We start from the raw sequence: 27,932 nt of genomic DNA, 5'->3' as shown, positions 1-27,932 counted from the left end.
GAGTGCCTCCCGTATTACACTGTGCGGGATGCTGTTGAAGGCGTTGGCGACGTCTAAAGACGTCGCCAGGGTCACATCGCCTTCTCGATCCGCCTCCTCCGTCACCGACCGTAGACGTCTGAGGGCATCGATGGTGGACCTCTTGGCCCGGAATCCATACTGCATGTCAGATAGACGCAGTCCCGGGCCGTCCTCCACATGCTGAACGAGGCGAGAAGCCACAACACTCTCCAGGGCCTTCCCAGCCTCGCTCAGCAAGACTAGAGGTCGCACTGCCGAAGCCGAGTCCAGGGGCCGGCTCCCCTTCGGAATAAGGCAGAGTCGGCCCTCTTTCCATGGTAACGGGAACTGCCCCTCCCGCAGGCAGCGGTCGAGCAGTCCCCGAAACTCCTCCTCGAGATGCACGAGAATTAGCGCAAGCACTCTCCCGTGCACCCCGTCTGGACTCTTCCTTGTTCGGAGGCGGTCGAGCACCACCCCCATTTCGGCATCGGTGACGGAAGGCGGATTAGCCTCCACCTCACCTTCCTCCACTTCGTCAGGCGGCTGTCGGGCCATCCTTGGAGGAGAAAACCCCCGCGGACTGCCGGGGAACAGGTCCCCGACAATATCTTCCAGCAGGGCCGGTTGGAGGGTCTCCGTTAATGGGGCTGCCTGTGGACGCAATTTGTCACGCGCCCATTTGTACGGCCGGCCCCACGGATCTCTTTCTATGCCCTCCACCAGCTCCTCGAAGGCTTCCTCCTTGGCCCGACTGATGGCCAGCTGCAGCTCCTTCCGTTTGTCGACATATACTGCATACAGCCGACCATCCCTCTCCTCGTCCCGGGTGTTGCGTCGCCTGTTTCGACTATAGGCCCTTCGGGCCGCATTGCAGGCAGTGCGGAGGGCGGCAATCTCCGCCGACCACCAATAGATCGCCCGCCTAGGGGGCGCTCGTCCTACGCTAGGCATGGCCGCTCGGCACACCGCTGTGAAAGTGGCGCCGAGACGGCTAGCCGCTTCGTCCACCCCCACTCTAGCTAAAGGCGGAAGACTCCATCGGCCGACGATGGCCGCCTCTTCCGCCAGCTCCCGGTCGAGTCGTGTGAGGGCCCAACGCGGGAACCTAACCTTTTTTTTTTTTTTTTTTTTTTTTTTTTTTTTTTTTTTTTTTTTTTTTTTTTTTTTTTTTTTTTTTTTTCGCAGGGGAATGCATTTACGCACTGAGTGTGGGACTCCTGGGCAGCTAATCGGCCCAGACTACCCACTAAACCCCTGCGGATGCCATCGGCCGCTTTACAAAGAGGCGCCTCGGATCTGACTAGCACAAGGCGCCTCAGCGACTGGCCGGTCTCTATCACCAGAGACCGGACTCTCCACTCTCAGGGGCCCTCCGACATCTGGAGGACCCCTGCCGCCGGGTGGGACCCTTGTCCCACCGATTCAGGGGGGCGCCCGCAGGCGCGCCCCCAACCACCAAGGCGAGCCGCACGCCATCCAGTCCGGAAGCAGACCGGAGGCAGCGGCTCTCCGTCTTATTCGGCCGCAGAGGATAGGGACAGCGGCGCACCGTAATACCGGCAGTCCTCCTCCTCTGCGGCCCCACCGACCACCATGCCTGCGCCATGGCCGCGCCTCATTCGGCCGCAGAGGATAGGGACAGCGGCGCACCGTAATACCGGCAGTCCTCCTCCTCTGCGGCCCCACCGATCACCATGTTTGCGCCATGGCCGCGCCTGGTCGCGGAGGATAGGGAGAGCGGCGCACCGTAATACCAACCCCTCCTCTTCCCCCGCGACCCCTACCACGGCTGTAAGAGTAGAGGGCTTAGCCCTCTTCTCTCACAGCCACTGAGCCAATTGGCTCTCCAACCTGGGTTACCCGACATGGGTAACCCACCACCAGTTGCCAGGACATTTGCCAACGGCTAACAAGACCCCTAAACGGGGAGTTATTAACCGTCGCCCAGGGTGCACCAGCCCAATAACTTGTCAGCCGCCGCTATCACCGAATCAAAGATCAAGTGACAGAAGCAAACCTTCAAATCATCGAGCCAACGTGGAGGTTTCCTGACAGTAGCACCCCGCGGGAACCTTTTTTTTTTTTTTTTTTGTTTTCGCAGGGGAATGCATTTACGCACTGAGTGTGGGACTCCTGGGCAAACGGCCCAGACTACCCACTAAACCCCTGCGGATGCCATCGGCCGCTTTACAAAGAGGCGCCTCGGATCTAACTAGCACAAGGCGCCTCAGCGACTGGCCGGTCTCTTTCACCAGAGACCGGACTCTCCACTCTCAGGGGCCCTCCGACATCTGGAGGACCCCTGCCGCCGGGTGGGACCTCTGTCCCACCGATTCAGGGGGGGCGCCCGCAGGCGCGCCCCCAACCACCAAGGCGAGCCGCACGCCATCCAGTCCGGAAGCAGACCGGAGGCAGCGGCTCTCCGTCTTATTCGGCCGCAGAGGATAGGGACAGCGGCGCACCGTAATACCGGCAGTCCTCCTCCTCTGCGGCCCCACCGACCACCATGCCTGCGCCATGGCCGCGCCTCATTCGGCCGCAGAGGATAGGGACAGCGGCGCACCGTAATACCGGCAGTCCTCCTCCTCTGCGGCCCCACCAACCACCATGTTTGCGCCATGGCCGCGCCTGGTCGCGGAGGATGGGGAGAGCGGCGCACCGTAATACCAACCCCTCCTCCTCCCCCGCGACCCCTACCACGGCTGTAAGAGTAGAGGGCTTAGCCCCCTTCTCTCACAGCCACTGAGCCAATTGGCTCTCCAACCTGGGTTACCCGACATGGGTAACCCACCACCAGTTGCCAGGACATTTGCCAACGGCTAACAAGACCCCTAAACGGGGAGTTATTAACCGTCGCCCAGGGTGCACCAGCCCAATAACTTGTCAGCCGCCGCTATCACCGAATCAAAGATCAAGTGACAGAAGCAAACCTTCAAATCATCGAGCCAACGTGGAGGTTTCCTGACAGTAGCACCCCACCCCGCGGGAACCTTTTTTTTTTTTTTTTTGTTTTCGCAGGGGAATGCATTTACGCACTGAGTGTGGGACTCCTGGGCAGCTAATCGGCCCAGACTACCCACTAAACCCCTGCGGATGCCATCGGCCGCTTTACAAAGAGGCGCCTCGGATCTAACTAGCACAAGGCGCCTCAGCGACTGGCCGGTCTCTTTCACCAGAGACCGGACTCTCTCACCGAATCAAAGATTAAGTGACAGAAGCAAACCTTCAAATCATCGAGCCAACGTGGAGGTTTCCTGACAGTAGCACCCCACCCCGCGGGAACCTAACCTAACCTAACCTTTTTTTTTTTTTTTTTTTTTTTTTTTTTTTTTTTTTTTTTTTTTTTTTTTTTTTTTTTTTTTTTTTTTTTTTTTTTTTTTTTTTTCGCAGGGGAATGCATTTACGCACTGAGTGTGGGACTCCTGGGCAGCTAATCGGCCCAGACTACCCACTAAACCCCTGCGGATGCCATCGGCCGCTTTACAAAGAGGCGCCTCGGATCTAACTAGCACAAGGCGCCTCAGCGACTGGCCGGTCTCTATCGCCAGAGACCGGACTCTCCACTCTCAGGGGCCCTCCGACATCTGGAGGACCCCTGCCGCCGGGTGGGACCCTTGTCCCACCGATTCAGGGGGGCGCCCGCAGGCGCGCCCCCAACCACCAAGGCGAGCCGCACGCCATCCAGTCCGGAAGCAGACCGGAGGCAGCGGCTCTCCGTCTTATTCGGCCGCAGAGGATAGGGACAGCGGCGCACCGTAATACCGGCAGTCCTCCTCCTCTGCGGCCCCACCGACCACCATGCCTGCGCCATGGCCGCGCCTCATTCGGCCGCAGAGGATAGGGACAGCGGCGCACCGTAATACCGGCAGTCCTCCTCCTCTGCGGCCCCACCGACCACCATGTTTGCGCCATGGCCGCGCCTGGTCGCGGAGGATAGGGAGAGCGGCGCACCGTAATACCAACCCCTCCTCTTCCCCCGCGACCCCTACCACGGCTGTAAGAGTAGAGGGCTTAGCCCTCTTCTCTCACAGCCACTGAGCCAATTGGCTCTCCAACCTGGGTTACCCGACATGGGTAACCCACCACCAGTTGCCAGGACATTTGCCAACGGCTAAACCTTTTTTTTTTTTTTTTTTTGTTTTCGCAGGGGAATGCATTTACGCACTGAGTGTGGGACTCCTGGGCAGCTAATCGGCCCAGACTACCCACTAAACCCCTGCGGATGCCATCGGCCGCTTTACAAAGAGGCGCCTCGGATCTAACTAGCACAAGGCGCCTCAGCGACTGGCCGGTCTCTTTTACCAGAGACCGGACTCTCCACTCTCAGGGGCCCTCCGACATCTGGAGGACCCCTGCCGCCGGGTGGGACCTCTGTCCCACCGATTCAGGGGGGCGCCCGCAGGCGCGCCCCCAACCACCAAGGCGAGCCGCACGCCATCCAGTCCGGAAGCAGACCGGAGGCAGCGGCTCTCCGTCTTATTCGGCCGCAGAGGATAGGGACAGCGGCGCACCGTAATACCGGCAGTCCTCCTCCTCTGCGGCCCCACCGACCACCATGCCTGCGCCATGGCCGCGCCTCATTCGGCCGCAGAGGATAGGGACAGCGGCGCACCGTAATACCGGCAGTCCTCCTCCTCTGCGGCCCCACCGACCACCATGTTTGCGCCATGGCCGCGCCTGGTCGCGGAGGATAGGGAGAGCGGCGCACCGTAATACCAACCCCTCCTCTTCCCCCGCGACCCCTACCACGGCTGTAAGAGTAGAGGGCTTAGCCCCCTTCTCTCACAGCCACTGAGCCAATTGGCTCTCCAACCTGGGTTACCCGACATGGGTAACCCACCACCAGTTGCCAGGACATTTGCCAACGGCTAACAAGACCCCTAAACGGGGAGTTATTAACCGTCGCCCAGGGTGCACCAGCCCAATAACTTGTCAGCCGCCGCTATCACCGAATCAAAGATCAAGTGACAGAAGCAAACCTTCAAATCATCGAGCCAACGTGGAGGTTTCCTGACAGTAGCACCCCCAACGGCTAAACCTAACCTAACCTAACCTAACCTTTTTTTTTTTTTTTTTGTTTTCGCAGGGGAATGCATTTACGCACTGAGTGTGGGACTCCTGGGCAAACGGCCCAGACTACCCACTAAACCCCTGCGGATGCCATCGGCCGCTTTACAAAGAGGCGCCTCGGATCTAACTAGCACAAGGCGCCTCAGCGACTGGCCGGTCTCTTTCACCAGAGACCGGACTCTCCACTCTCAGGGGCCCTCCGACATCTGGAGGACCCCTGCCGCCGGGTGGGACCTCTGTCCCACCGATTCAGGGGGGGCGCCCGCAGGCGCGCCCCCAACCACCAAGGCGAGCCGCACGCCATCCAGTCCGGAAGCAGACCGGAGGCAGCGGCTCTCCGTCTTATTCGGCCGCAGAGGATAGGGACAGCGGCGCACCGTAATACCGGCAGTCCTCCTCCTCTGCGGCCCCACCGACCACCATGTCTGCGCCATGGCCGCGCCTCATTCGGCCGCAGAGGATAGGGACAGCGGCGCACCGTGATACCGGCAGTCCTCCTCCTCTGCGGCCCCACCGACCACCATGTTTGCGCCATGGCCGCGCCTGGTCGCGGAGGATAGGGAGAGCGGCGCACCGTAATACCAACCCCTCCTCTTCCCCCGCGACCCCTACCACGGCTGTAAGAGTAGAGGGCTTAGCCCCCTTCTCTCACAGCCACTGAGCCAATTGGCTCTCCAACCTGGGTTACCCGACATGGGTAACCCACCACCAGTTGCCAGGACATTTGCCAACGGCTAACAAGACCCCTAAACGGGGAGTTATTAACCGTCGCCCAGGGTGCACCAGCCCAATAACTTGTCAGCCGCCGCTATCACCGAATCAAAGATCAAGTGACAGAAGCAAACCTTCAAATCATCGAGCCAACGTGGAGGTTTCCTGACAGTAGCACCCCAACCTTTTTTTTTTTTTTTTTTTTTTTTTTTTTTTTTTTTTTTTTTTTTTTTTTTTTTTTTTTTTTTTTTTTTTTTTGTTTTCGCAGGGGAATGCATTTACGCACTGAGTGTGGGACTCCTGGGCCGCTATCCAGCCCAGACTACCCACTAAACCCCTGCGGGTGCCATCGGCCGCTTTACAGGGAGGCGCCTCGGATCTATCTAACACAAGACGCCTCAGCGACTGGCCGGTCTCTTTCGCCAGAGACCGGACTCACCATTCTCAGGGGCCCACCGACACCTGGTGGACCCCTGCCGTCGGGTGGGACTAGTCCCACCGATTTAGGGGGGCGCCTGCAGGCGCGCAAGGTAGCGCCTGCGTCGCACCCCCGTCCGCCTTCTGCGGATCGGCTCCGCGAGGGGGTGGTCCTCGCGGTTCCTTTCCTCGGCCTCCCTCTGTGACATAACAGTCTCACAGAAGGAGGCCACTGCCGCCCAGGCTCCGTCACTCCCGAGCATCGCATTGACGACACTCGGGAGCGACAGATCCACTCCACCGAGCACTGCCACCAGATCGTGGCGCTGCCGACTCCACCTGGGACACTGCTCTAGAACATGTTGAGCAGTGTCCCGAGCCTCGCCACAATCGTGGCAGACCGGCTCGGTCTCCCGCTGGGCCACGCGGTGCAAGTACTCACCGAAGCAGCCATGCCCGGTGAGCACCTGCGTCATGCGGAAGGTGAGAGGCTTGCGCCGCCTCAACATCCATCTCTCCAGGACCTGGCGCAGGGCCTCCACTGTGCGTACACCGTACGTTGCCCGCGCCAGGTCTGCCTCCCACCTCCGCACGAGTTCCGCTTGCCCTCGCAGGCGGACCCGCCGGACCATCTCAGGCGAGGGGTGCTCGCCGATTTCCCTCCTGTTCGCCACAAAGTGGTAAACCTCGGCGAGCACCTCCGCCACCAACTCCCACGGCGGGTCGCCCGCGAGGGCTGTGGCCGCAGCGTACGCCACGGTACGGTACCCCCGTATCGCCCTTACCGCGATCACCTTCTGCGCCTGCCGGAGAAGGCGCTTATTCTCCGCGGCAAGGGCGTCCACCCAAACGGGGGCGCCGTACATCGCCATACTCCGGCACACGCCGGAGTACAGCTTCCGTACAGCGTCGCTGGGCCCACCCAAATTGGGCAGGAGTCGGCCCAGCGACGCAGCCGTCCTGACGATCCTTTGCCCCAGCTCTCGGAAGTGGGGGACAAAGGACCATCTCCCGTCGAGGATGAGGCCCAGGTATTTCATCTGGGCACTCACCCTCAACTCCTCATGACCCACCTGGAGGCGCGCCCCTGGGGGAGGTCCTCGCGTCCGGGCCCCGCGGAAGAGGAGGACTTCGGTCTTATCCAGTCGGACCCGAAGCCCCAGCCTCTCTATGCGGCCGACCAAAAGGGCGAGGCCCGTTTCGGCCAGCCGCGCCGCCTCACCGAAGTTCGCACCCCGGGACGTGAAGAGAGTGTCATCCGCATAGCAGATGACACCCGTCCCGGGGGGAAGCCGGCACCGCAGGACCCAATCGTATGCGATGTCCCACAGGATAGGGCCGAGAATCGACCCCTGTGGCACACCGCATCCGACGCTCCGCCGAACCATACGACCCCCCCCGTCCTCGTACAGGACAACACGATCCTCCAGGTACACCCCCAACAGCCGCCGCAGGTACGAGGGCACCCCAAAGTACCGGAGTGCCTCCCGTATTACACTGTGCGGGATGCTGTTGAAGGCGTTGGCGACGTCTAGCACCAATACGTAGCACCCCAACCTAACCTAACCTAACCTAACCTAACCTAACCTAACCTAACCAACCAACCAACCAACCAACCAACCAACCAACCAACCAACCAACCAACCAACCAACCAACCAACCAACCAACCAACCAACCAACCAACCAACCAACCAACCAACCAACCAACCAACCAACCAACCAACCAACCAACCAACCAACCAACCAACCAACCAACCAACCAACCAACCAACCAACCAACCAACCAACCAACCAACCAACCAACCAACCAACCAACCAACCAACCAACCAACCAACCAACCAACCTAACCTAACCTAACCTAACCTAACCAACCAACCAACCAACCAACCAACCAACCAACCAACCAACCAACCAACCAACCAACCAACCAACCAACCAACCAACCAACCAACCAACCAACCAACCAACCAACCAACCAACCAACCAACCAACCAACCAACCAACCAACCAACCAACCAACCAACCAACCGTATGAAAGGGATGGCGCTTTAGAAAATCATATGATTACACCACTGTCATACTCGTACATTATTCAAGGAACATTATTGTAAGCTTGAAACAAAATGGAATGGAATAATGATAGTTTTACTAAAGTCGATGGTTAGCCCCCCCTGGCTTAAAATGCGTATTAATAATAATGCTAATATTCGTATATAACATTTTAAATAACTACACAACATTATTTTTATTTTATCCTGTCTTTTCTAATAAATAAATAAGTATGTATTTCTTTATTTACCCTGTTAATCATAACAAGTTAAAATATTTAAGCTAATACTTTTTGTCACACTCTGTATATAGCAAATATTGTAAAGTGCGATAGTGACAAAACTTTAAATACTAACATGTAGATTGAGTTACTAACAACAATATGAGTGTATAACTTGAACTCAAGATTTATTATAAAACATACTGTAGCTTAAAGTATGCTTTAACTTATTTATGAATTACTTAACGGAGTTATACAACTACAATGTACAAATAATGTACCTTGTTATTCAGTAAAATGTTAAAGTATACTTCAAGTTTTTTTTTTTTGTTATGGCTCCATCTTTGATGATTTTGCAAAGGTCAAGCTTGAGATTGCCATGGTATGAGAAGTTTCTTTTGTCTTTTTCTGTCAATGTTAAATATAGTAATGTGAAAGAATGACAAAAATATTTTAGCAAAATTATTCTAAATATATATTTTTTTAAATTCATATGAATTCATTTTGAAAACGTAAAAATAAGAAATGAAAAAGAATTAAGTACTTTATCAAAACCCAAATCATACTTGAGAAAATTTCTATCAAAAGAAAACTCAATTCAAGTCGATTAATTTGTGTTGTATACACATACTTGACTTGACTATGTAATCGATTCTACTGCGGTAGATTATTTGAACGAAACTTCTGAGTTATGGTAACCCTATCAATGTCAAACAATTTTTTGACGTGAGCGATGAACCTGCTCGTCGACATGTCTTCGTTAAAATTAAATTTCTTAGTGTTTTCAATAATAATAGGAATAATTGTGAGTGCTAATACACAGACTGTGCACAGACGGTTTGAATACAAGTATTCATTCAAGCCGCCGTATTTAGCACAAAAAGATGGATCAGTTCCATTCTGGGAGTACGGAGGCAGTGAGTAAACCAGTATTCCTCTTTTATTTCGATATACTTAACTGAATTCATAGTTCGGATAATTGTTTCAAAGAATGTACTATAACTTCAATGTCTTGACCTACCTACTTATGTTATAAATATTGAATAATATTGCAAAAACTGACTTTGTTGTTCTGATTCCGGAGTTGACAGCGACACGTCAGTGAAAATTGTCAGGTCCGATAGAGACGCGTTTATGGACACGCCGGCAAGTTAGAGCGAGACAGAAGAAACTTGCCAGAAGCGTGTTTTCGGTTCCACGACTGCACGACACGGTTGATTTTGCTGAATGTTTCAATTTCCGAAAATCATATTTAAATAAATTACCCTCTGGAATTACATTTTTAATTTTAATTTTAATGGGTTAACTACATACATATAATACTTTTTACTTTCATACTTTATATAAAAACTGAAAGAAACAAGTTCCTCAATGAATAGCAACAAGTGAAATTTTATCTTCAAAATTTTCTCAAGGCAAAATTTATTTCTAATACATTCCAGCTGAAATCCAGTCAATGAGAGCTCATTTTGTTTTTTAACAATCTGAAGCAACCTTATGCTTCACTTCAGTAGAAATTTGGGAAAGATAATTTTAGCATGTAACAGTCATTCAATTTCAGGCATACAAAACATTTTGCTAAATGGTGTCACAAACCACCTGCCACACACAAGTTTGTTGTATAATGCCTTCATTCCTCACACAGGACAGTAAACTGCCCTAATCTGTTTTGCTAAATCATTAAACATCTGTTGCATCACGTTTGGGCATAGTGCTAAGGAAATTATTCATCCTTCCATTTGATTTGGATTTTTTGTAATTTTATTTATATGTGCATTTTCTCATTCTAATGAGAAAATGAAAATATAATAATATTATAGTTTCAAAGACCACCACTTACTTTCGGCGATGGAAAATGTTGTTTCTGTTAACAGTTACTGGTCATTATTTTGTATATAACTACTGTTGCTGAATGCTGGTAGTTGTATAAGTTATGCAAGATGCCCCTCAGCAACTTTAGTGTGACCCGACACCACTGAGAGGTTGAGTTTGCTAATTCTTATTCAAATACCCAATTAATAAATAGCTTAATACAATTCAACAGTTGTAAGTTCAAAAGAAGGAATAATTTTTGGAGATCATCTTCAAATAAAGCTAGGTCAGTAGTCTGTACAGAACAGAACTCTGTTTTGTCATATAAACATTAAAATCAAACATACACCGAAACAAAGGTGTATATATACAGTTAATAATTGATTAACACATTACTGCAACAATGCGTTTACAGTTTACAACTTTACTTTAACAGTTTTAAAGTGTGAATTGCTCTGTATTGTTTGTGTTCCACATTTTGCTAACTTTTCACAGCTATGCTAATTGAATGTTATTGAAATTATATTTTAAACATTAGCATAATTTTACTACAATATGTCATTTTTTACCAATGTCTGCTTTGAAAAACCCACATTTATGTATGAATGTATAATTACATAAACAAAGAGAATGTATTGTAACAAATTAATTTAGTAATAAAATTGTGCCATAAATATTTAAAAGCATTGCCTCTGATACATTTACAAATAGACTCTGATACATTTCATTTTTTGATTAAAAAAATATTTTATTCTAGACAATTTTAAATTTTAATTTCTACTGAAATCATCAGATAGTCAGTCATAAAGATAACCTATGGTTTATGGCTTGAATCTAATCTCTGAGTGATATCTGGTTGCTGATCAAGAAGTTCATACTTCCGTGAGCTAGTTATTGTTTCAATATTTAACTGAAGTATTGAATCTTGACCTTCACATACAAACTTATTACTGGGAAGATCAAGATTTTTGTTTGATGTGCCTGTATTTAGCACTGTCTGATTTTAACTTTTTTCAACTTTTGCTAGCCTCAACATTCAATGTCAGCAGTGAAGATAAAAAGGAACTCAAATCTCTCTCCTTTCTCTAGCCGCCTGAGGGACCTTTAATTGTTTATTGAACTTCAGAAAGAGGGAGAAGAGAGAGAAGCGTGTATATAAAATGTATTTAGATTGGAAACTTTTAAATGAATCGCTTTGCCGCCACTACCGTATTAGTTAGTAGTCCAGTGTTTGATAACAGTCGATAAGATACAGCGCCATAAAATCTAAACACGGGCTTATCTCCAGCTGTTTGCGTCCACATGCCGTCCCCAGTAGCGCGAGCCGCCGGCTTCAGACTTTGAACGAAGTAGCTGGACATGTTCAGCTTCGACCTTCGTATTTCACATACCTATAAGCACAGGGTCCCGCTGTCTGCCGCGTCTATAACATTGTATTGCATTGTATATGAACTTTATCCTTCAATCACATAGGGAGACCGCTGAGGCTGTGACACCAAGGGGATCTTTGCCACTTCTCATATAGGGTTACCTAGTAATCGCATTTATATGAGATGATTATTATATGATTTACGGTAATATTGGCACACTCGCCTGTGACTCATTCGCGGAAGGTCCATTGAAAATCAGCGTTGAAGTTGCTCATGTGACTGCAACATATGCTGAATGGGTTTATTTGTCGAAATGAACCCCAGCACATAATTTGTGAGAACTCTGCTTATAGAGTTGTCACTACGCTGATTTTCAACTGATGGTACACATTCCCTTGTATGATGTGATTTTTATATACTTGTATGTTATTATTTTGTGTTGTGGTGTTTAATTTTTGGCAATAAATGTTCATTCTTCAAGATGCCATCAGGTGGAGCGCATGCCGCATTGTGTAGATGGTATACATATAAATATCTCCGGTCCGCAGATGCGATAGCGTCGGGCGAGAGCGTGCGGCTGGCGCCGTCGCTGCGCAGCCAGAAAGGCGCCATCTGGAGCAAGCAGCCGCTCAACTTCGACTGGTGGGAGGTCGACATCATGTTCAAGGTCACCGGCCGCGGCCGCATCGGCGCCGACGGGCTGGTCAGTACTTTCAGAGCTTAGGATGCTTAGGATGATATACATCACTCATTAACGTCAAACGTTACTTATACCACACCAAAGAAAAGGGTTATACACCTAAACCTTGCTCCGCCATCACGCCGTACATTGGTGAAACCACTTTAAAATGTGTAGTTGACATTATGGTGTCAGCACAGTCGATGAAACAGTTCGTGTCGGTACAGTAGCAGCCACCTACAAAAGGTAAATCAATGATTTAACTTTTGTTTTGTTCGTATTTCTTTTTTATTTTATTTGTTAGGTATTTTTACACCAACAGGTATTTTTCTGTTCAATAAAATGCTCGAAATTGTACATCACATTTAAAACAAAATAAAGAAAGAGTATTTGCCCCCAGGCGTTCTGGTACACGACGTCGCGCGGCGACTACACGGGCGAGGTGTTCGGGTCGTCCGACCGCTGGAACGGGCTCGGCATCATCTTCGACTCGTTCGACAACGACAACAAACACAACAACCCCTACATCATGGCCGTCGTCAACGACGGGACCAAGGTGTTCGACCACAAGAGGTGAGTGCGCAGTCGCGGCGCGACGCCTGCCGCCGCGTCATTTCATTCGTCACCGTGCCTACTTTATGGATCCGTCACAAATATTCTCTCTGTGTCTCATATGAGCGTTTTCCCGGTTCCTTCATTTTTTTCTTTCCCACTTGGCACCGTCTCCGGTACCTATCACTAATTATCAGATCATCGACACTCATGTCATTCTTGACGACATCAAACTAGCACTTCTTGGGATTGCCCCTTCTCTTCTTCAGAGCCAGCATAAGGGGCAAACCCAATTAAATAAGGGCAAATCGTCATACATAATATGATCGCATTATGTCTGTAATATGAAATTATCAAATAATTTGATTAAAAATCGATACAGTCATACTAATACCAATCCCAACAAGTGCTGGCTCGATGTGCGCGGTGGAGGAGAAAAAGTAAGAAAGCTGACCCTGGACCCCGACGCTCTGTGGTCGGGAAGCGCCGGGGATCACGCTCGGAGGAGACAAACGATCGGGGGACGTGTAATTTATTATGCACCTGTGCTGAGAATACCCAAGTTAGCAAACTAAGTCTAGAGCCATTTTGGACCACATTCTTCATATTAGTTATACCTATGCTATTTAAATTGTATACAACGTGTTTATTACATCATCAGCATAATTACCGTTTAATGAATACGTAATTATCATTGAAATTTTCCAAATGTCTTTGCAAAGTTAAAAAAAATATCGTAATAAATAACCCACGGAAGTTTAACTTATGTCATTAATGCACTTTATCTGCGCATACACACGTTGATAAAGTTATCATCTTTACTACTGACTGTGCGGTGATACATTTTTTACAAAATTTCGATCCGCATATAACTTATGATCGTATCATGGACAGTACACATCAACTGTGATAAACGCAAAATGTTAACTTATTTTGTGTCTGCAAAAGGCATTAAAAGGATTAATTCCCATTTGATATAGTAACAATCATAGCCCTAACTTCCCACAATGTATACACATCATGTAAACACACAACGTGTGGACGCAATGACTATGCTACGTGTTTGGTTTCATGGTAGCATGTTGCCTTGAAACACATACACTTAGAGATAGTGTAGGTGAGAAACAGACGCGAGCGAAGGCTCTGGCAGTTATTAATAGTGTGGTTCCCGCACAGCGACGGGTCGCAGCAGCTGCTGTCGGGCTGCCTGCGCGACTTCCGCAACAAGCCGTTCCCGACGCGCGCGCGCATCGAGTACTACCTCAACACGCTCACCGTCTACTTCCACAACGGTCAGTCTGGGCTCGTGTCATACAGTTGTTATCATGGGAGTAAGGTGTCAGCACATGCTTGTTGGCATTCGTGTATGACGACAATCTGTTCAGATGTCAAATTGACTTGACAGTTGTGGATTTGGTCATCGAATCCCTTGCAGAGAAATCATACCAACTCTCATCGGTAGATTGAAGCTTTTACTTATTTAATTTAATAGGTTATAATAGCATTTTAAATCGTATTATTATTGTAGCTGACAGGTTAGTTGATGTCAATGATTTATTTGAAACCAAGTTTCCTACCGCCTTCGACGTGTGAGCGGAGAAGTGCAGAAACGTCCACCTCTGCATCTTCAAAGACGCCAACTTTCACATTAGTCAATGTAATTATTCCAGCGACTGATGATTTTCATTGAGACGTTACAAATACATGAATGGCTGTAATTGCGCTGTTCCCACGCCAGAGACAATCACGAGTGTTCATCGTGAGCTGCACACTGGCTTTTATTTACTCATTAGCACGCGTCCACCGCCGCCGGTGTTTGGAAATAACACAAGAGACGAGAAACTGTACTATACATACGGTACGCGTAGGATTTGAATCCCTTCATCGTATATAATGTATGTGAAGGCATGACCAACAACGAGGCGGACTACGAGCTGTGTTTCCGCGCGGAGAACGTGGTGCTGCCGCGCGGCGGACACCTGGGGCTGTCGGCCGCCACGGGCGGACTCGCCGACGACCACGACGTGCTGCACCTGCTCACCACCTCGCTGCACGCGCAGCAGCAGCAGGGTGAGTCTCCGCCTCCATCTTACCACCTTACTGCATTATATTAGCGTTAAATGTATTTTCCTACACAGGAAGTGTGAGGAGATCCGACACTCAATGGCTGGGAAGCAGCCAGGAAAACGCTCAGGTTCAAAACACTTTAAAAACTTAACTGATTGAGCTGAAATTATATACTCATTTAATTTTGATGACAATATTGGCTCCTGACGACGGAACTTCTCAGCAGATTACTGCATGTACATGATTAGATAATTATTTTCTATAATATACATATAATGGACATCTCCGACCAAAATCTTCTTTTGAAGTAAAAGTCAGATGATAATAAAAGCTGGACGAGCCGTCCACTGCGCACGTTACCTAGTGTGGTTGTGGCCTGGCGCCTGTTGCGTCCGCGTCTTGTTCTATCGCGCCGCTGTCCGCAGGCAGCCATCCCATCAGCTCGGACGAGCAGCAGAAGCTGTCGCAGGAGTACCAGGAGTACCAGAAGAAGCTCGAGCTGCAGAAGGAGGAGTACCGGAAGGAGCACCCCGATGAGGTACCATCGTATCATATATAAAGATTTTCAGTAATATAAATAATATTTTTAAATATTTTAATCAAGTTTATAAACTATGAACATTTTGTATAAAAGTTATATCTTTTAATAATCAATTGTTACTTTTTTTTTTTCGGTGCTGTTACCTTACATCGTGGTAGGTACCCTGGCCGTATTGTATACCTTTGACATCATACCAGTCAACAGCACATCAAGTTACCCCGCATGATTCTCTACGGCGCGGTAATAGCGGCGAGTTTGCAGTTAATTTGGGCAGGTTGATGTGCTGCTGACCGTACTATAGATGAAGAATTATAATTGTTGCCCGCGGTTCCGCCCGCGGCAAGAAGTAGCCTATGTCACTCTCAACATTTTCAAATATCTCCAACCAAAAAAGTCATGTTACTGAATTGGTCCCTTTTGAAGAAAGACAAAATATACAATTGAAGGTTTTATTGCCGCGTGATACTGTCCTGAAGCAGCGAGGTGTGCGGCTTGTGTTAGGCATTTCATTGCACGCTCGGATAACGCAATGTAACTTTTTAAAGTTCATAATTACTTCAGAGGTTGTAAACATTTGGGGAATGTTTCGATTTTTATTGAAAAGGACTATTTTTTTATTAACTAAAATGAATAAGATATAGCTCGCTACGTATCGTGTAATATCCCCGTCCCTGTCCCACACGTAGATGCGCGACAAGGAGGGCGAGATGGAGGACTGGTTCGAGTCGGACGGACAGCGCGAGCTGCGGCAGATCTTCCAGACTCAGGCCGCGCTGCGCGCCGACCTGCGCGACCTCGGCCTCAAGCTCGACGAGGTCAGCCTCAGCGAGATATTCTTTAGCTTTCATTCCAGTTCTACCCTTTATGGCTCAAACACTTTCATTTTTGAGAGATTCTCCACGAGGCCCGTCAATCAGATACTTCGTCCAGTGTGTCGTCGTCAATAATTTACTTACAACTAAATCTATTGCCGACTTCTAAAGCGCAGGTGAAGAAGAAATGGTTACACTACCTTCCTACTTCTACCAAATCCAATACGTGTACAGTACCAATTCATATATAGTAGTTTTCATAGAACCCCAACCGTTTTCGGCAAAGGAAAACATCGTGAGTTTAATGTTTGGCTAGGTTAGTGCCCTATCCTCGCACGTGACTGTACCTCACAGCCAGGTATAACTAGTAATAAAATGCGTCAGTGTGGTGTATAAGTCATGTCTTTACTCCAGTGATAGCAATAACACACTCGATAAGAAAGAAGATATCCCTTTGTCTAATGGAATTGAAGTTTGTGTTGTAATTATGACGTGATTGAATAATAAATGAATGCACAGATGTATTGACAGAGCCCCGCTGTCCCCTGCAGGTGCTGGGCAAGCAAACGAACTCGCTGTCGATGTTAACAGCAGTGTACAGCCACAGCCAGGGACAGCCGCCCGCGCAGCCGGGACAGGTGCCCGCGCAGGTCAGCATTTTACATTTTATTTTCTTACTTCGAAAATTAATATTCATAAAGAAAGAAAAATCGTTTGGTTCATGAATTATTCATTCAGAAATAATTTGAAGTTGAATACTTTTATTTTTTTTATGTGTTTTGGCATGGCTACAGAAATTGAAAACCAATACTATTATCATCTATAGTTCGGAGAATAATCAATTGATATTATTGTAGTCTATCGATAGTCTAGAATGATCGTTAGAATCGATACAAAAGTCAGGATAGTGAGGCAACACTATGGCTAGTGTTGCCACACTCTGAGCTATAGCCGCGTGTCCTCAGCTGCCGGCGCCGGTCGGCCGCCACGAGTGGGACGCGCTGCTCGCCAACAACCAGCTGCTCGTCAACACCATCGCCGAGCTCAAGTGAGTCTACATTGTGTCCCTGTAACTATAACTGTGTCCCGGCTGTGGCGCCTCGATGTCAGGGGTCCAAGTAACGCTTATGATGATGCTACAAGCGAGCAAATGTTTGTTAATGCACGCGTTTTTCAACACACTCGATGTCGACATGTGTGATGTTAAACTTCGATGAAAATACTAGAGCCGTAATATTAATTGCTTTTCGATACTTTACTGTCGGCATTGTCAAATTAACTAAGTTCTCGTCGCGGTTCTAAATGTCAATTTAATTGAATACAATTATGGTTAAACCAATATTGATGATGTCTGTGTCTCAGGGGCTTCATAATTGACGTGTCGCGGAAGTCCGACACGATCCTCGCGGCGGGCGGCGCTCAGACTGGAGGTTAGTGTTGTAGTATTATATTGTCGACGGCATTATCGATATACTAGTTTCTCAAGATTAACTATTTACAATAAAGCTATTGTTTCTTCTGCGACTCCAATAATTTGAAAAGAGGAACCTCCCTAACAACTCTTGCATACATCTGTACAGTATCACGCCTTATCCCTTGCGGAGTAGCAGGCCACATTTAACTTTAATTGTTGCTATTAGTATCTTCTGTAAATATTGACCATGTAAGTGACTGTAATAAAGAGTTATTGCTATACCAACACTCGTGCGCCCTGCAGGCGGCGGCATCAACCCGCAGTTCCTGGCGGAGCTGCGGGACTCCGTGAACCAGGTGAAGACCACGGTCGCCGGCGTCGCGCAGCGGTAACTACACTATATTACTATACGTTATAAGCATTCTTACGCCTCTTACTCCTTGCGATACTAGTGACATAAAAATGGTTTAGTTTTTATGTCACTAGTATTGCAACGACTTTCCGAGTTTTGGACTCAACTTCTGCCACTACGATAAGAGAGCTGGCTTTACAACGAATTTTGCAATCAAATGTGAACATTTTGACGAAATTAACGAACGTATTTCGTGTCAATTATTATCGTAATGAAAATTTGTATTTTTGATGTAATATTTTTCTTTTCTAAAGATATAATTAAAAAAGTGCAAAAACGATAAAATTTTGGTATTTATCTTTTTACTTTTTACGTACTAGGTATATTCTACAACTGTATATACTAAATAAAATTATATAGTTAGTGCGGTGGAACATGGCAAGAATGGACGTGATGTACAGTGTACGTGCGTGTATATGTAACTTCTGTATTCATACTGTAGAGAAGTGTACATACGAAAGCTTTTTTATCTGGCACATTTGTTTTTATTTTATTCAGCAGTGTGTCTTTGTTGACATGTAACAGTTTATTTTTGCATAAAATATATTTGTCGTATGTTCAAATTGAATAAACATTTCATTTTATTTTATTTAGACCGAATTAAATTCATTGTTAACACTATATTTTAAAATACCATTACCAAATCTAGATTATAAAATATAAAGGCTTGTATTCGTCGACCCGCTAACGGCAGTCGTGGTTACAGCGTGTCGTCCCCGCCGCTGGCGGCGGCGCAGCACGCGTGCCCCGCGGTGTCGTGCGTGTCGCTGACGGCGCTGCTGCTGGCGCTGGCGGCGCAGCTGGGGGTCATGCTCATGTATAACATGTACAAGTGAGTACACCAGGACTACTGCTCCGGTGCCTATAGTCAAACTGAAGGCTAGAAACGCGCGATTGAAATTCACATAACGCTATCTAATAAATAGAAACATAATTTTCTAGGCAGGGATATAGGTTTCAGAATCTCAAATTTGAATTTTGAAATAAATGTACCCTATTATTAATCTAATTTTTTGTATATGTGAAGTGGTGGGACCACGATTAGTAGACGTAATTCTTTGTGACGTACAGTTCCATCCCGGCGTGGGGCACGGGACTTTGTTGTGGGTCAGGGGTGGGTGGGCCAGGGTTAAATTATCTTTATTACGGACAACGCTAGTTTTGTAGGATTGTACTTCATCATGATGTTCTCGGTGTCTTCAGTTTTCATTATTTGAGATTAATAAATTATTGTTTGATTTTTTATAATTTATTCAAGAACAAGACCTTAATGAGGTCATAATTCTACAAACCACTAGCAATCTAATCATTATGTTCCAACTAAATAGTATTATTTTTTACAGAGAAAGGAAAGAAGCACAAGCGAAGAAGTTCTTCTAAGTTGTGAAAAGTGTGTGTACTATACATACATACACAGCGCTGCCCACAAATATATACAGCCATGAGAAAAAGTCGCAACACGCTGGAATTAGTATGTAATGAAAGTTCTGAGGCTCGAAGTGTCTGTGTGTTGTGTGGTGCCACACGGTAGTGGTCGAGGTGAATTCAAACGGAAAGGTTTACATGAAATGTTAAATCTCATTATTTATTCCGCTGAAATTTTGAAAAAATGTTTTATTTGATAATGTTCTTGCAAATTTTTTTTTATGCACAAAATGATGTCGCAAAAATTGCAATTTGTCAAAAATATGACAAAGTATATTTTGTATATTTTAAAGATTAATATATTATTTATTTATCGGTAAACATTCTAATGAAAACATTGACAGTGACACCAAATGTTGAAATTTTATTTTTAGTTATAATTTGTTAAAATCAATATACAATTTAGTCTGTCATTTTTTCACAGAATATTTACTGAGCTATAATAATTATTATATATTGTAAATAAAATAATTGAATGTTACGAACAAGAAAGAGAGGTGGGCAGCGCGCTTAAATTTTTTTACCATCAATGTGTGACGTTAATTAATTCTGTACATAATATTTATATATATATAAATATGTTTTCTTTAGAAATTAACAATGAAAAGAAAACCGCATTTTGTTTTTAATTATTATATCTCTAAGATCTAAAAACCATAAGACTAATATTGATCTTAGAATTGTTAATGTGTTTAGGAAAATGAAAGTTTTGTGGTAAATATGATAACTTGTTATCGTTTCCTCTCACAAGGTCGATCTAAAACAATTTAATTCAGTTGGCCCTAAGTTCCTATCAAACGTAAAATGTTAAACACATTTTTGTTATTAACATTACTCAATGCATTGTCTATTTCTAAAGAAAATTATCATATGTATTAGTACTTTTTTAATTTTGTCTCAATGTTTTTTATTGTTATCGTTTAAAGCGCAATAGAATGGCTGAAACTAGTCTGCCGTCATACGAAAAGAAGACTCGACATTTCTATATATAGCTTATACATTTCGGCATCTGAAAAGAAAATATTGTGAAATTATGAATATTACACAATTTGGAAACTTTTCTATTTTGTGTTAAGTCTGTAATGTTCTGTATGTCGGCAGCAGTCACAAATCACCTTCCGCATGAAACTACTCCGATTAATTTGTTGTTATAACGCCGTAGTTGTATTAATATTATTGTAATTACAATTTATTCTTCCTTCTGCATTTGTAATGATAAGTTCCTTTTTTAAAAAAATAAATGGATAAAGTTTTCGCTTGCTTGTTAATTGACCGTACCTCTTTCCTGACTAATGTCTCAATGTGCTGCGTGCCTAGTTTATATAGCTGTTGTGTCTGGACACAGCGGGTGTGGACCACAGATCACGAAGCCTTGAAAACCCACTAACGCTCTTATTCATAAAAATAAAAATTGTAAAGGCAATAGTGACGAAACCGTGTCGTGCGTTTTAACTTTTTTTATGAATAAGAGGGCAGTTACCTCTTAATCATAAAAAGTTAAAACATACTTTAACAGTTACGGCATATCTGTGACCGCCCGTGCTCTCCGCTGGGAGGCGCCAGCGGCGGCATTTCCGTTTCATGGCAGTCGACGCGACGCCACGTTTCGTAAGGTGACATTCTATCGAAACGTCAGCCATAACGTTACGTTTCTGTCGATCAGTTTGGTCATTAGTCTGCTACTAGAAGATAGTGTATCGAAGTTGTTATTAATGTCATAAACTTTATTTTTGAGACATTCAAAAGTCTGTCAGAGAATACGTCTGAATATTTTTTTATATTTCACAATTAAATCAAACAAAAGGTACTTCTGAGTTGCGTTTTTATTGGAACATTACCAAAATGACAACAATTTACAGCCCCGCCAGGGACATCTTCCTACAACTAATACAACACTCCGAGAGACGTCCCCACACTGACAGACGTTACTGCTGGGCGCCTGTTACCAATGACCATGTTATACCAAAATATATATATGAGCTTTTGAACTAACTTTTGGTTTTACTGCATCAATTGTACGAATTTATGTTTATAGAATGAATGGAAACAACTGGTAACAATTGTGAGCCTCACCCACTGTGGGTGGACAGGTAACACAGTGGTCAATGTGCGAACACCCCCAGGAAATAAATTCCAAAACTTACATTAACTGTATAAACATTAGAAAAATCAACAATTTTAACTCGCTCTTATTTTGTCTTGTTACCTTATATTAACAGTCAGATCTGCGCAAGAGTCGAGTAGACGATACATTATGACACTTTGGAAGAATACTCACCCTAATACGACAGTACTTTAGAACTAAAGTACAATGGCAAAAAATTACTACCCTCGATAGGCAAGTGCCTATTATTTTATATAATATATTTTCTCACGAGTAAATCAAGATCGAGTATTAAAGCCAGTGGCGCCCTCATCACTACAGAGAAAGTTTATAACAAAATAATTTGGCGTGCAGCAGTTAAGCGAACTAATATTGATATGAAAAAGTGTTTCTTACAAATGTCCAGTAAGTAAATGTTACTATATTTCATATCCCATATTCTCTCGCACAGAAACCACTTTCCTTAATATTTAGACTTTATAATGAAGCACCATTCCAAAGCCCAATCGGAAGTCTGAAAGAGGAACTTTTAACTTTCGCATTTGTAGGTTAGATTTGTTAGTTACAATGACCTAAACAAAGCGAATGAGCGCTACAACATTTTTTGCCATAAAAAATTAAAATCTCAACTCTATTAAAGCAACCACATTTTGCACAACATTGCGCTCAAAAATTTCTCTTTTATTAACATGGCGCCACTGGATTCAATACAAAACCGCACAAACTCTTAAATTTTTATTTTGCGAAAATCACGTAAACTTCACGTTGTGAAGTGATACATTTACTACATAACAATACATCAGCAACGTCTCAGTCTCACTTGTTCATTTATAGTAATCACTACTCTCAATACTTCAATCAGACTTCAAAATATAACCCGTACATATTACAACATTTCTTCTTGAGCTATTATTTTCTGGAAATAAACGGAAGTACATTAAAACTTGAAGCGTCGAGGTATAAGGAGGCATGAAATCCTAATTAATATTATTAATACCGATGACTGAGAGAGTTTATTTGTTACCTCTTCACGATTCGTCCTTCCGTGGAAAAATAACGTGGACGGAGTCGCGATCTAAAGCTAGTTTAAAGTTAGTACTCACGTGGTCAGCCGCCGACCGCGCCCCCTCCCGGGCAGAGGGTGTGTGTCGGTGAGGTGCGGCGGTGGCGGGGGCGGGGGATTGTGAGGGGGAGGGGGCGAGTGCGGGGGCGGGGGCTCGTCCCGCGTCGGCACCGACGCGTCGGGGGACGGCGGCCGGGGACACGGCTACGGGTGATTTTTTTACATTAACTATTTAATATAGATAGTAGCGGTTCATTCATTGTTGGTTCATGTCAAATATCGATATTATATTCGTATGACAGACGGATAACTATGACGCCATAAGGATTCCATTTTGGAGATGCAACATCGTAATAATTACATCCATTTTCTTTAATTTCCCACATACAAGAATAACTATCATCCAAAACATTATGAATCTTATTACCGGAAACTAAAGAAGAAAGATGAGAATTAAAATAATCATTGATACAAAACCAACTCACAAAAGCAATACGCATTACATAGTAAATAGTATGTATAGTATAGTCCCACCTGTGTGTTGTAGTCGTGTGCTCGCTTGCGTAACTCTGCGAGCAAGTTGCGTGCCGCGTGCGCGTGCGCGCGCAGTGCGGCGCGCAGCGCGCGCGTCGACTGCTGCGGCAGCGACGACCGCAGCGCGCACGCGCACGCGCACGCGCATCCGCACGCTGCACGGGCAACATCGGTCTTTACTTCTCAACATTTTATGTGGATAATCGTAATTGGTTAGTTAGCACGGTAGGTCGGGGATCAGTGGACGATACTGGTCGTCACAAACTGTTCCGTCAACTTACTAATATTTGCTTTAACTTATCTATTCAAACAATCTTCTTGTCATTTCGCATACACATACGGCACAGTAAAATAAAGGAGGACATATTTCATCCTAGGATAAAGTACTGTTTCAGTAAGATTTATTTTATTACCAAGCAGGCAAACGTGCCCGCGGCCCCGGATGGTAAGCGGTCACGTTAGATAGATAAAATGTTTATTTGTAAAGACTGCAACACATCCGAAGACAGATAAACAGCAAGGAGAACACATAAATTTGAAAATAATAAAGAGACTCACTAGTATCCTTAACGAGGTCGAGCTCAGAGCTGTGCGCACGCGCATGCGCACCGCGCATGAAGGCGGCGCTGTCTCCGGACGAGAACGACACGTCGCACGCGCACGGCGGCGCGGACAGAGCCTCGCCCAGAGCCGGCTCCTGGTTGGTTACTTTGGTTGTTGACATACGTAACAGTTTTTACAACACATCGAAAGCCACAGTTGGGCGGAATCGATACATATTGAAGAAATTTAGAACATTATTATGTAGTGTTTCATACAAAATACAATAAGTTTAACATTCAACAAATATTAATTTCATTCATAAAAGATACCACAACATAACTTTACATCTTAGGCTAAAAACAAACTACAATATATTATTGGAAGGTGTACTTACCGAATAGAAATGCGCAAGCGGTCCCTGCAGCCAGCCCCCCGCCCCCGCCCCCGCCCCCGCCCTCTCCTCCCACTCCATATCCTCGCATTCCAGCACTTCCTCACATTGCTCTAAGTCGAACTTCACGTTTTGCTCAAAACTGTCCATATTTTTACCCACATATTCATTTTGCCCGAAGTCACCATTTTGCCCAACAAGACCATTACCGTTTTGCCCGAAACTTGCCAAATTTTGCACATAGTGCCTTTCGGTGCGGTCGATGTTTTGCTTGAAATCATGCTCATAATATCCCAATTGCTCTAAATTTTGAGTGAGATTGAGTCTCAAATTTCCCATCCGCGTGTGATCGTAGAGATTCCTGCCCAAGCTCTGGTTCATGTGGGCCAGCTCGGGCCCGGGTCGCCCGACATTTTGCCCGATATTTTCAATGTGTCGCCTCAGGGTTTCCGCCACGTTGTTTCTTGCTGTTTTTTGGCCCACGTTTTGGAGAATATTGTTCAGTATGTTGGACTCCTTCACGGGCGCTGTGTGTGTGTCTGCCGCCACCCAGCCCGCGAACACGGGCAGGCGGGAGTACTGCCCGGGGGTCACACTCAGCTCTGATGCATACACCTGTGGGAATAGATCATTGTATGTCATATTAATACTAATGGTATATTGCTGTGATAATAACCTAAGAAAGACCTATATTACCCATAGCTGTAAAAGAAATAAATCGTATGCAATTTAATATGTTTTCTAAATAAATAGATAAAAAATTAAAAAGAAACAATAATGGGACCTAGTGTTTCTTTCGGCACTTCTTCTCAACAGTTTCTGAATAAATGCTTAGTTTACCTGACTGACCTGGTCGAGGTCCCCCCAGTGTGCGGCGGTGAACCCTTCCCCTCCCCCAGTGCCCCCGGCCCCCTCGCACTGGTCCTCGTAGCTGCGCGGGCGCTCCACGCTCGGCTGCCAGCAGCCGCGCACCGCCGGCTTCACAGGGATCGCCCAGTCTTCATTCTCTACAAGGTATTCTTCCATTTTGAGTCGGCAGTACACTTAGTTTTAAGTTAATTGACGTCAATAAGTTGTATTTATGGTATAAGACGGCTGATGGTGAGTGATCACCGTTGCCCGAGAACAACTGCAATACCGGCATCACAGGAGCCAAACAAAAGGAGTGATTAATTCATATTTTAGTTTATAATCTGAGCACAACCCATTTAGGATGGAAGTCTAAAAATCAATAGGCCTTAAAAAAAGTACAACCCCCATTTTCTTGTTCTTCCTCACATCTTGTTACTCATCTTCAGTTAATTTTAATACAGATGATGATTGTACTTTTACAAATGTTATTATTTATATGCAATAAAGTTTAATAAATATAAATCAATAGTTACCATAGTCGTCTGGTTCTATCTTGAGATCGAGGATGGTGCTCCAGCGGCGGCGCGAGCGGGGCTCCGCCTTCGGGGTCTCCTTCACGTTCTCGTCTTAAACAACATATTATTACTAGCTCTCCACTATCATCTCTTAACTAATAACTACTAATTCAGTTCTACTATTTACTACTAACTACAGATTCAGTTCCTAAATGACACTATGCAGCAGTTGAGGCTAGGCCTGAGGGTCTTCAACGACATTAGAACATGGAAGCGCGCCGGCAAGGCGTCCATAGTCCAGAAATAAGTAACAAAAATTATTGATGCGGCGATTTTCCTAAGAATTTAAACGGGATATTTGGATGGAAGCGGCGGTGGTACAGTGGTTAAGTCGATCACCCGGCACCCTAAAAAGAAGAAGCTGTTCTTCTTTTTAGGATGGGTTGGGCTCCAACACTCGACGACTGAGGGAGGAACCGGAAAACCGCTTAGATGAGAGAGTGAGTTGCTCACCAGAGTCTGTCTCGAGGAAGGCGTCGTCGAGCGGCGCGGGCGCGTCCACGGGCGGTGACTCATCCTCCACCTGATAGGTCTCGTTCAGCTTCTGTCTGACAACACACACAGTGAACACTACGGTGTCACAGAGAACATTATAGTGTTCTGTTACTTCGGTGAAGTTATATGTGCCCCTCGTCCAGATATGCTGTACTGTACTGTAAATAGCTGTACATCACGTCCAGATATGATAATATAATATCAGCATATTCCACCACACTATCTAGTAATTACTATGCTAGTAATAAAAACTAATAGTCTCTGTGCATAGGCAGAGGTTTATACACCACAACATATCTCTGTGAACTGAGCCTCCACTCAGTATTATGGTCTAATATGTCAGTGACTCTGACAATGTTAAAGGCTTTGCTTTGTGTACCAAAATGGCCTTCTCATCATCTGCTCACAATAAACAAAAATCTTAGTCTGTGCATACAATCTTTCTGTTGTATTAATATTGACAGGGTATCTGGCCTAGTTTAGTTTACCTACTCTGGCCTAGTTTAGTTTACCTACTCTGGCCGAGCTAGTTGGTCAGGTCAGGTTTGGTGACCAAGCAACATTTTATCTTTCAGTTTATATTATTATTAGAGCAAATTGTTATTTGGCATTCATGTGAAACGTACTGGACGGATTGTTATGACATATGGCACACTTTTACTTTTTATCCCAAAAGACGCAGCTAGTGTTTCATATTCTTGGATGACTTGTAAAAATAAACAAATAATGTCCTTTTATAATTAAAAGGATTTTTAAGAATTAAAAGGAGAAGAATTTTTTTGAATAATGCACTTCTGCAAATGGGGTGTTTGTAAGCCCACCCCCTATCCTGAACAATATTTTGGTGTGGCAAAATAGTACAGTTCTACACGTTTTTTTATTTATCATGTATTTTTTTATCATTTATTTATTATGTGGGTAGATGGATACATACTTGGATGAAATGTGTTTCTTTATTTTCTTATCATTTTTGCAGAACTTCCATTTCTTCTGGTTTTTGTAGAACTCCAGCCGGTAGATGGCGACGAGCTCGCCTTTTTTGGACGCCTTGTAGTTGGCCATCGCTGCAACACCACCTATTGGATTATATATTATACTTTGCACATGGTGAATTTTATGCCATCCCCACACTGTTTCCAAACTTAGACACGTACCGACGGGAATGCCTGAACATTGCGTAGTCAATTTGAGTGCTTTTATTTCACGCAAGTGAAGACCAGCAATGTATACCGAATACGTCAAAGTTTGGCAAACTGTTCGACGACAGTGTGGAGCCGGCATTAGACTACCTACGTAACGAGCTATCCTAGCTCTTTAGAAGGCCATTTTAAGTCATTTCTAATATAAAATAAATATCAGAATACATATTAATAATATTAAAGCGATTAACGATGTGTACAATAGTTTGGAAAGTTTCAATGAAACTGATATTTTCGGTTTGTACTTATATAGACAGGCATATACTCACGTTAATGTTTTAATTTATTATGTTTCTCTTCTTTACAACAAAAACTACACTTTTATAACTCACTGAGGCAGTTCTAACAAATAAAATTTTGCTTTTACCGGCATTTGAAAACAACTCCATTATTTTTGTCTTGACATGACATGAGCTAAAAGTGTAGGCACCCTATCTGTCACTGTCAATTTTTTTTTACTAACAATATACGGGACTAACTTGGCCGCACACATTACATTATGTTTCCGAATCCAAAAACTTAATGAGCAATGAATTCGGAAACTTGATCTGCTTTCATACAAACTGTTTACACCGCCGCACACGTTCTTTCCTTTTTCTGAAATATACTACTACAGAACC

The 27,932-nt window shown here is 45.4% G+C and overlaps 2 protein-coding genes across 10 annotated transcripts; one reads left to right on the top strand and one right to left on the bottom strand.

The window, feature by feature from the left end:
• Positions 1-9,178: 9,178 nt before the first annotated feature.
• Positions 9,179-20,810, top strand: ergic53. The gene is made up of 13 exons (XM_053765323.2): positions 9,179-9,389; positions 12,203-12,357; positions 12,734-12,906; positions 14,062-14,177; positions 14,791-14,955; positions 15,378-15,490; positions 16,180-16,308; positions 16,857-16,955; positions 17,271-17,353; positions 17,668-17,735; positions 18,023-18,107; positions 18,838-18,963; positions 19,475-20,810. Exons 1-13 carry the CDS (start codon positions 9,206-9,208, stop codon positions 19,509-19,511), a joined length of 1,533 nt encoding a protein of 510 aa, XP_053621298.1. The 5' UTR covers positions 9,179-9,205; the 3' UTR covers positions 19,512-20,810.
• Positions 20,811-21,361: 551 nt separating this feature from the next.
• Positions 21,362-27,737, bottom strand: LOC128681438 (uncharacterized). Of its 9 annotated transcripts, none has more exons than XM_053765319.2 (10): positions 27,582-27,737; positions 27,048-27,189; positions 26,072-26,166; positions 25,577-25,669; positions 25,032-25,198; positions 24,195-24,806; positions 23,816-23,954; positions 23,258-23,439; positions 22,764-22,927; positions 21,362-22,576 (listed from the first exon to the last, which is right to left on the bottom strand). In XM_053765319.2, the coding sequence occupies exons 2-10, from the start codon at positions 27,173-27,175 to the stop codon at positions 22,570-22,572; spliced, it is 1,587 nt and encodes a 528-aa protein (XP_053621294.1). In that variant the 5' UTR covers positions 27,176-27,189; positions 27,582-27,737; the 3' UTR covers positions 21,362-22,569. The 9 variants fall into 9 exon arrangements, with proteins under 9 accessions (XP_053621294.1, XP_053621296.1, XP_053621288.1 ...); XM_053765321.2 differs by having other exon boundaries at positions 27,048-27,177; XM_053765313.1 differs by lacking the exon at positions 27,582-27,737 and adding an exon at positions 27,268-27,409 and having other exon boundaries at positions 27,048-27,177.
• Positions 27,738-27,932: the final 195 nt, after the last annotated feature.

Source organism: Plodia interpunctella, chromosome 27 (assembly GCF_027563975.2).
Source record: "Plodia interpunctella isolate USDA-ARS_2022_Savannah chromosome 27, ilPloInte3.2, whole genome shotgun sequence".
Lineage (NCBI taxonomy): Eukaryota > Metazoa > Arthropoda > Insecta > Lepidoptera > Pyralidae > Plodia > Plodia interpunctella.
Note: the sequence above shows the minus strand (reverse complement) of the source record. Positions and strands in the feature narration are given on the sequence as shown.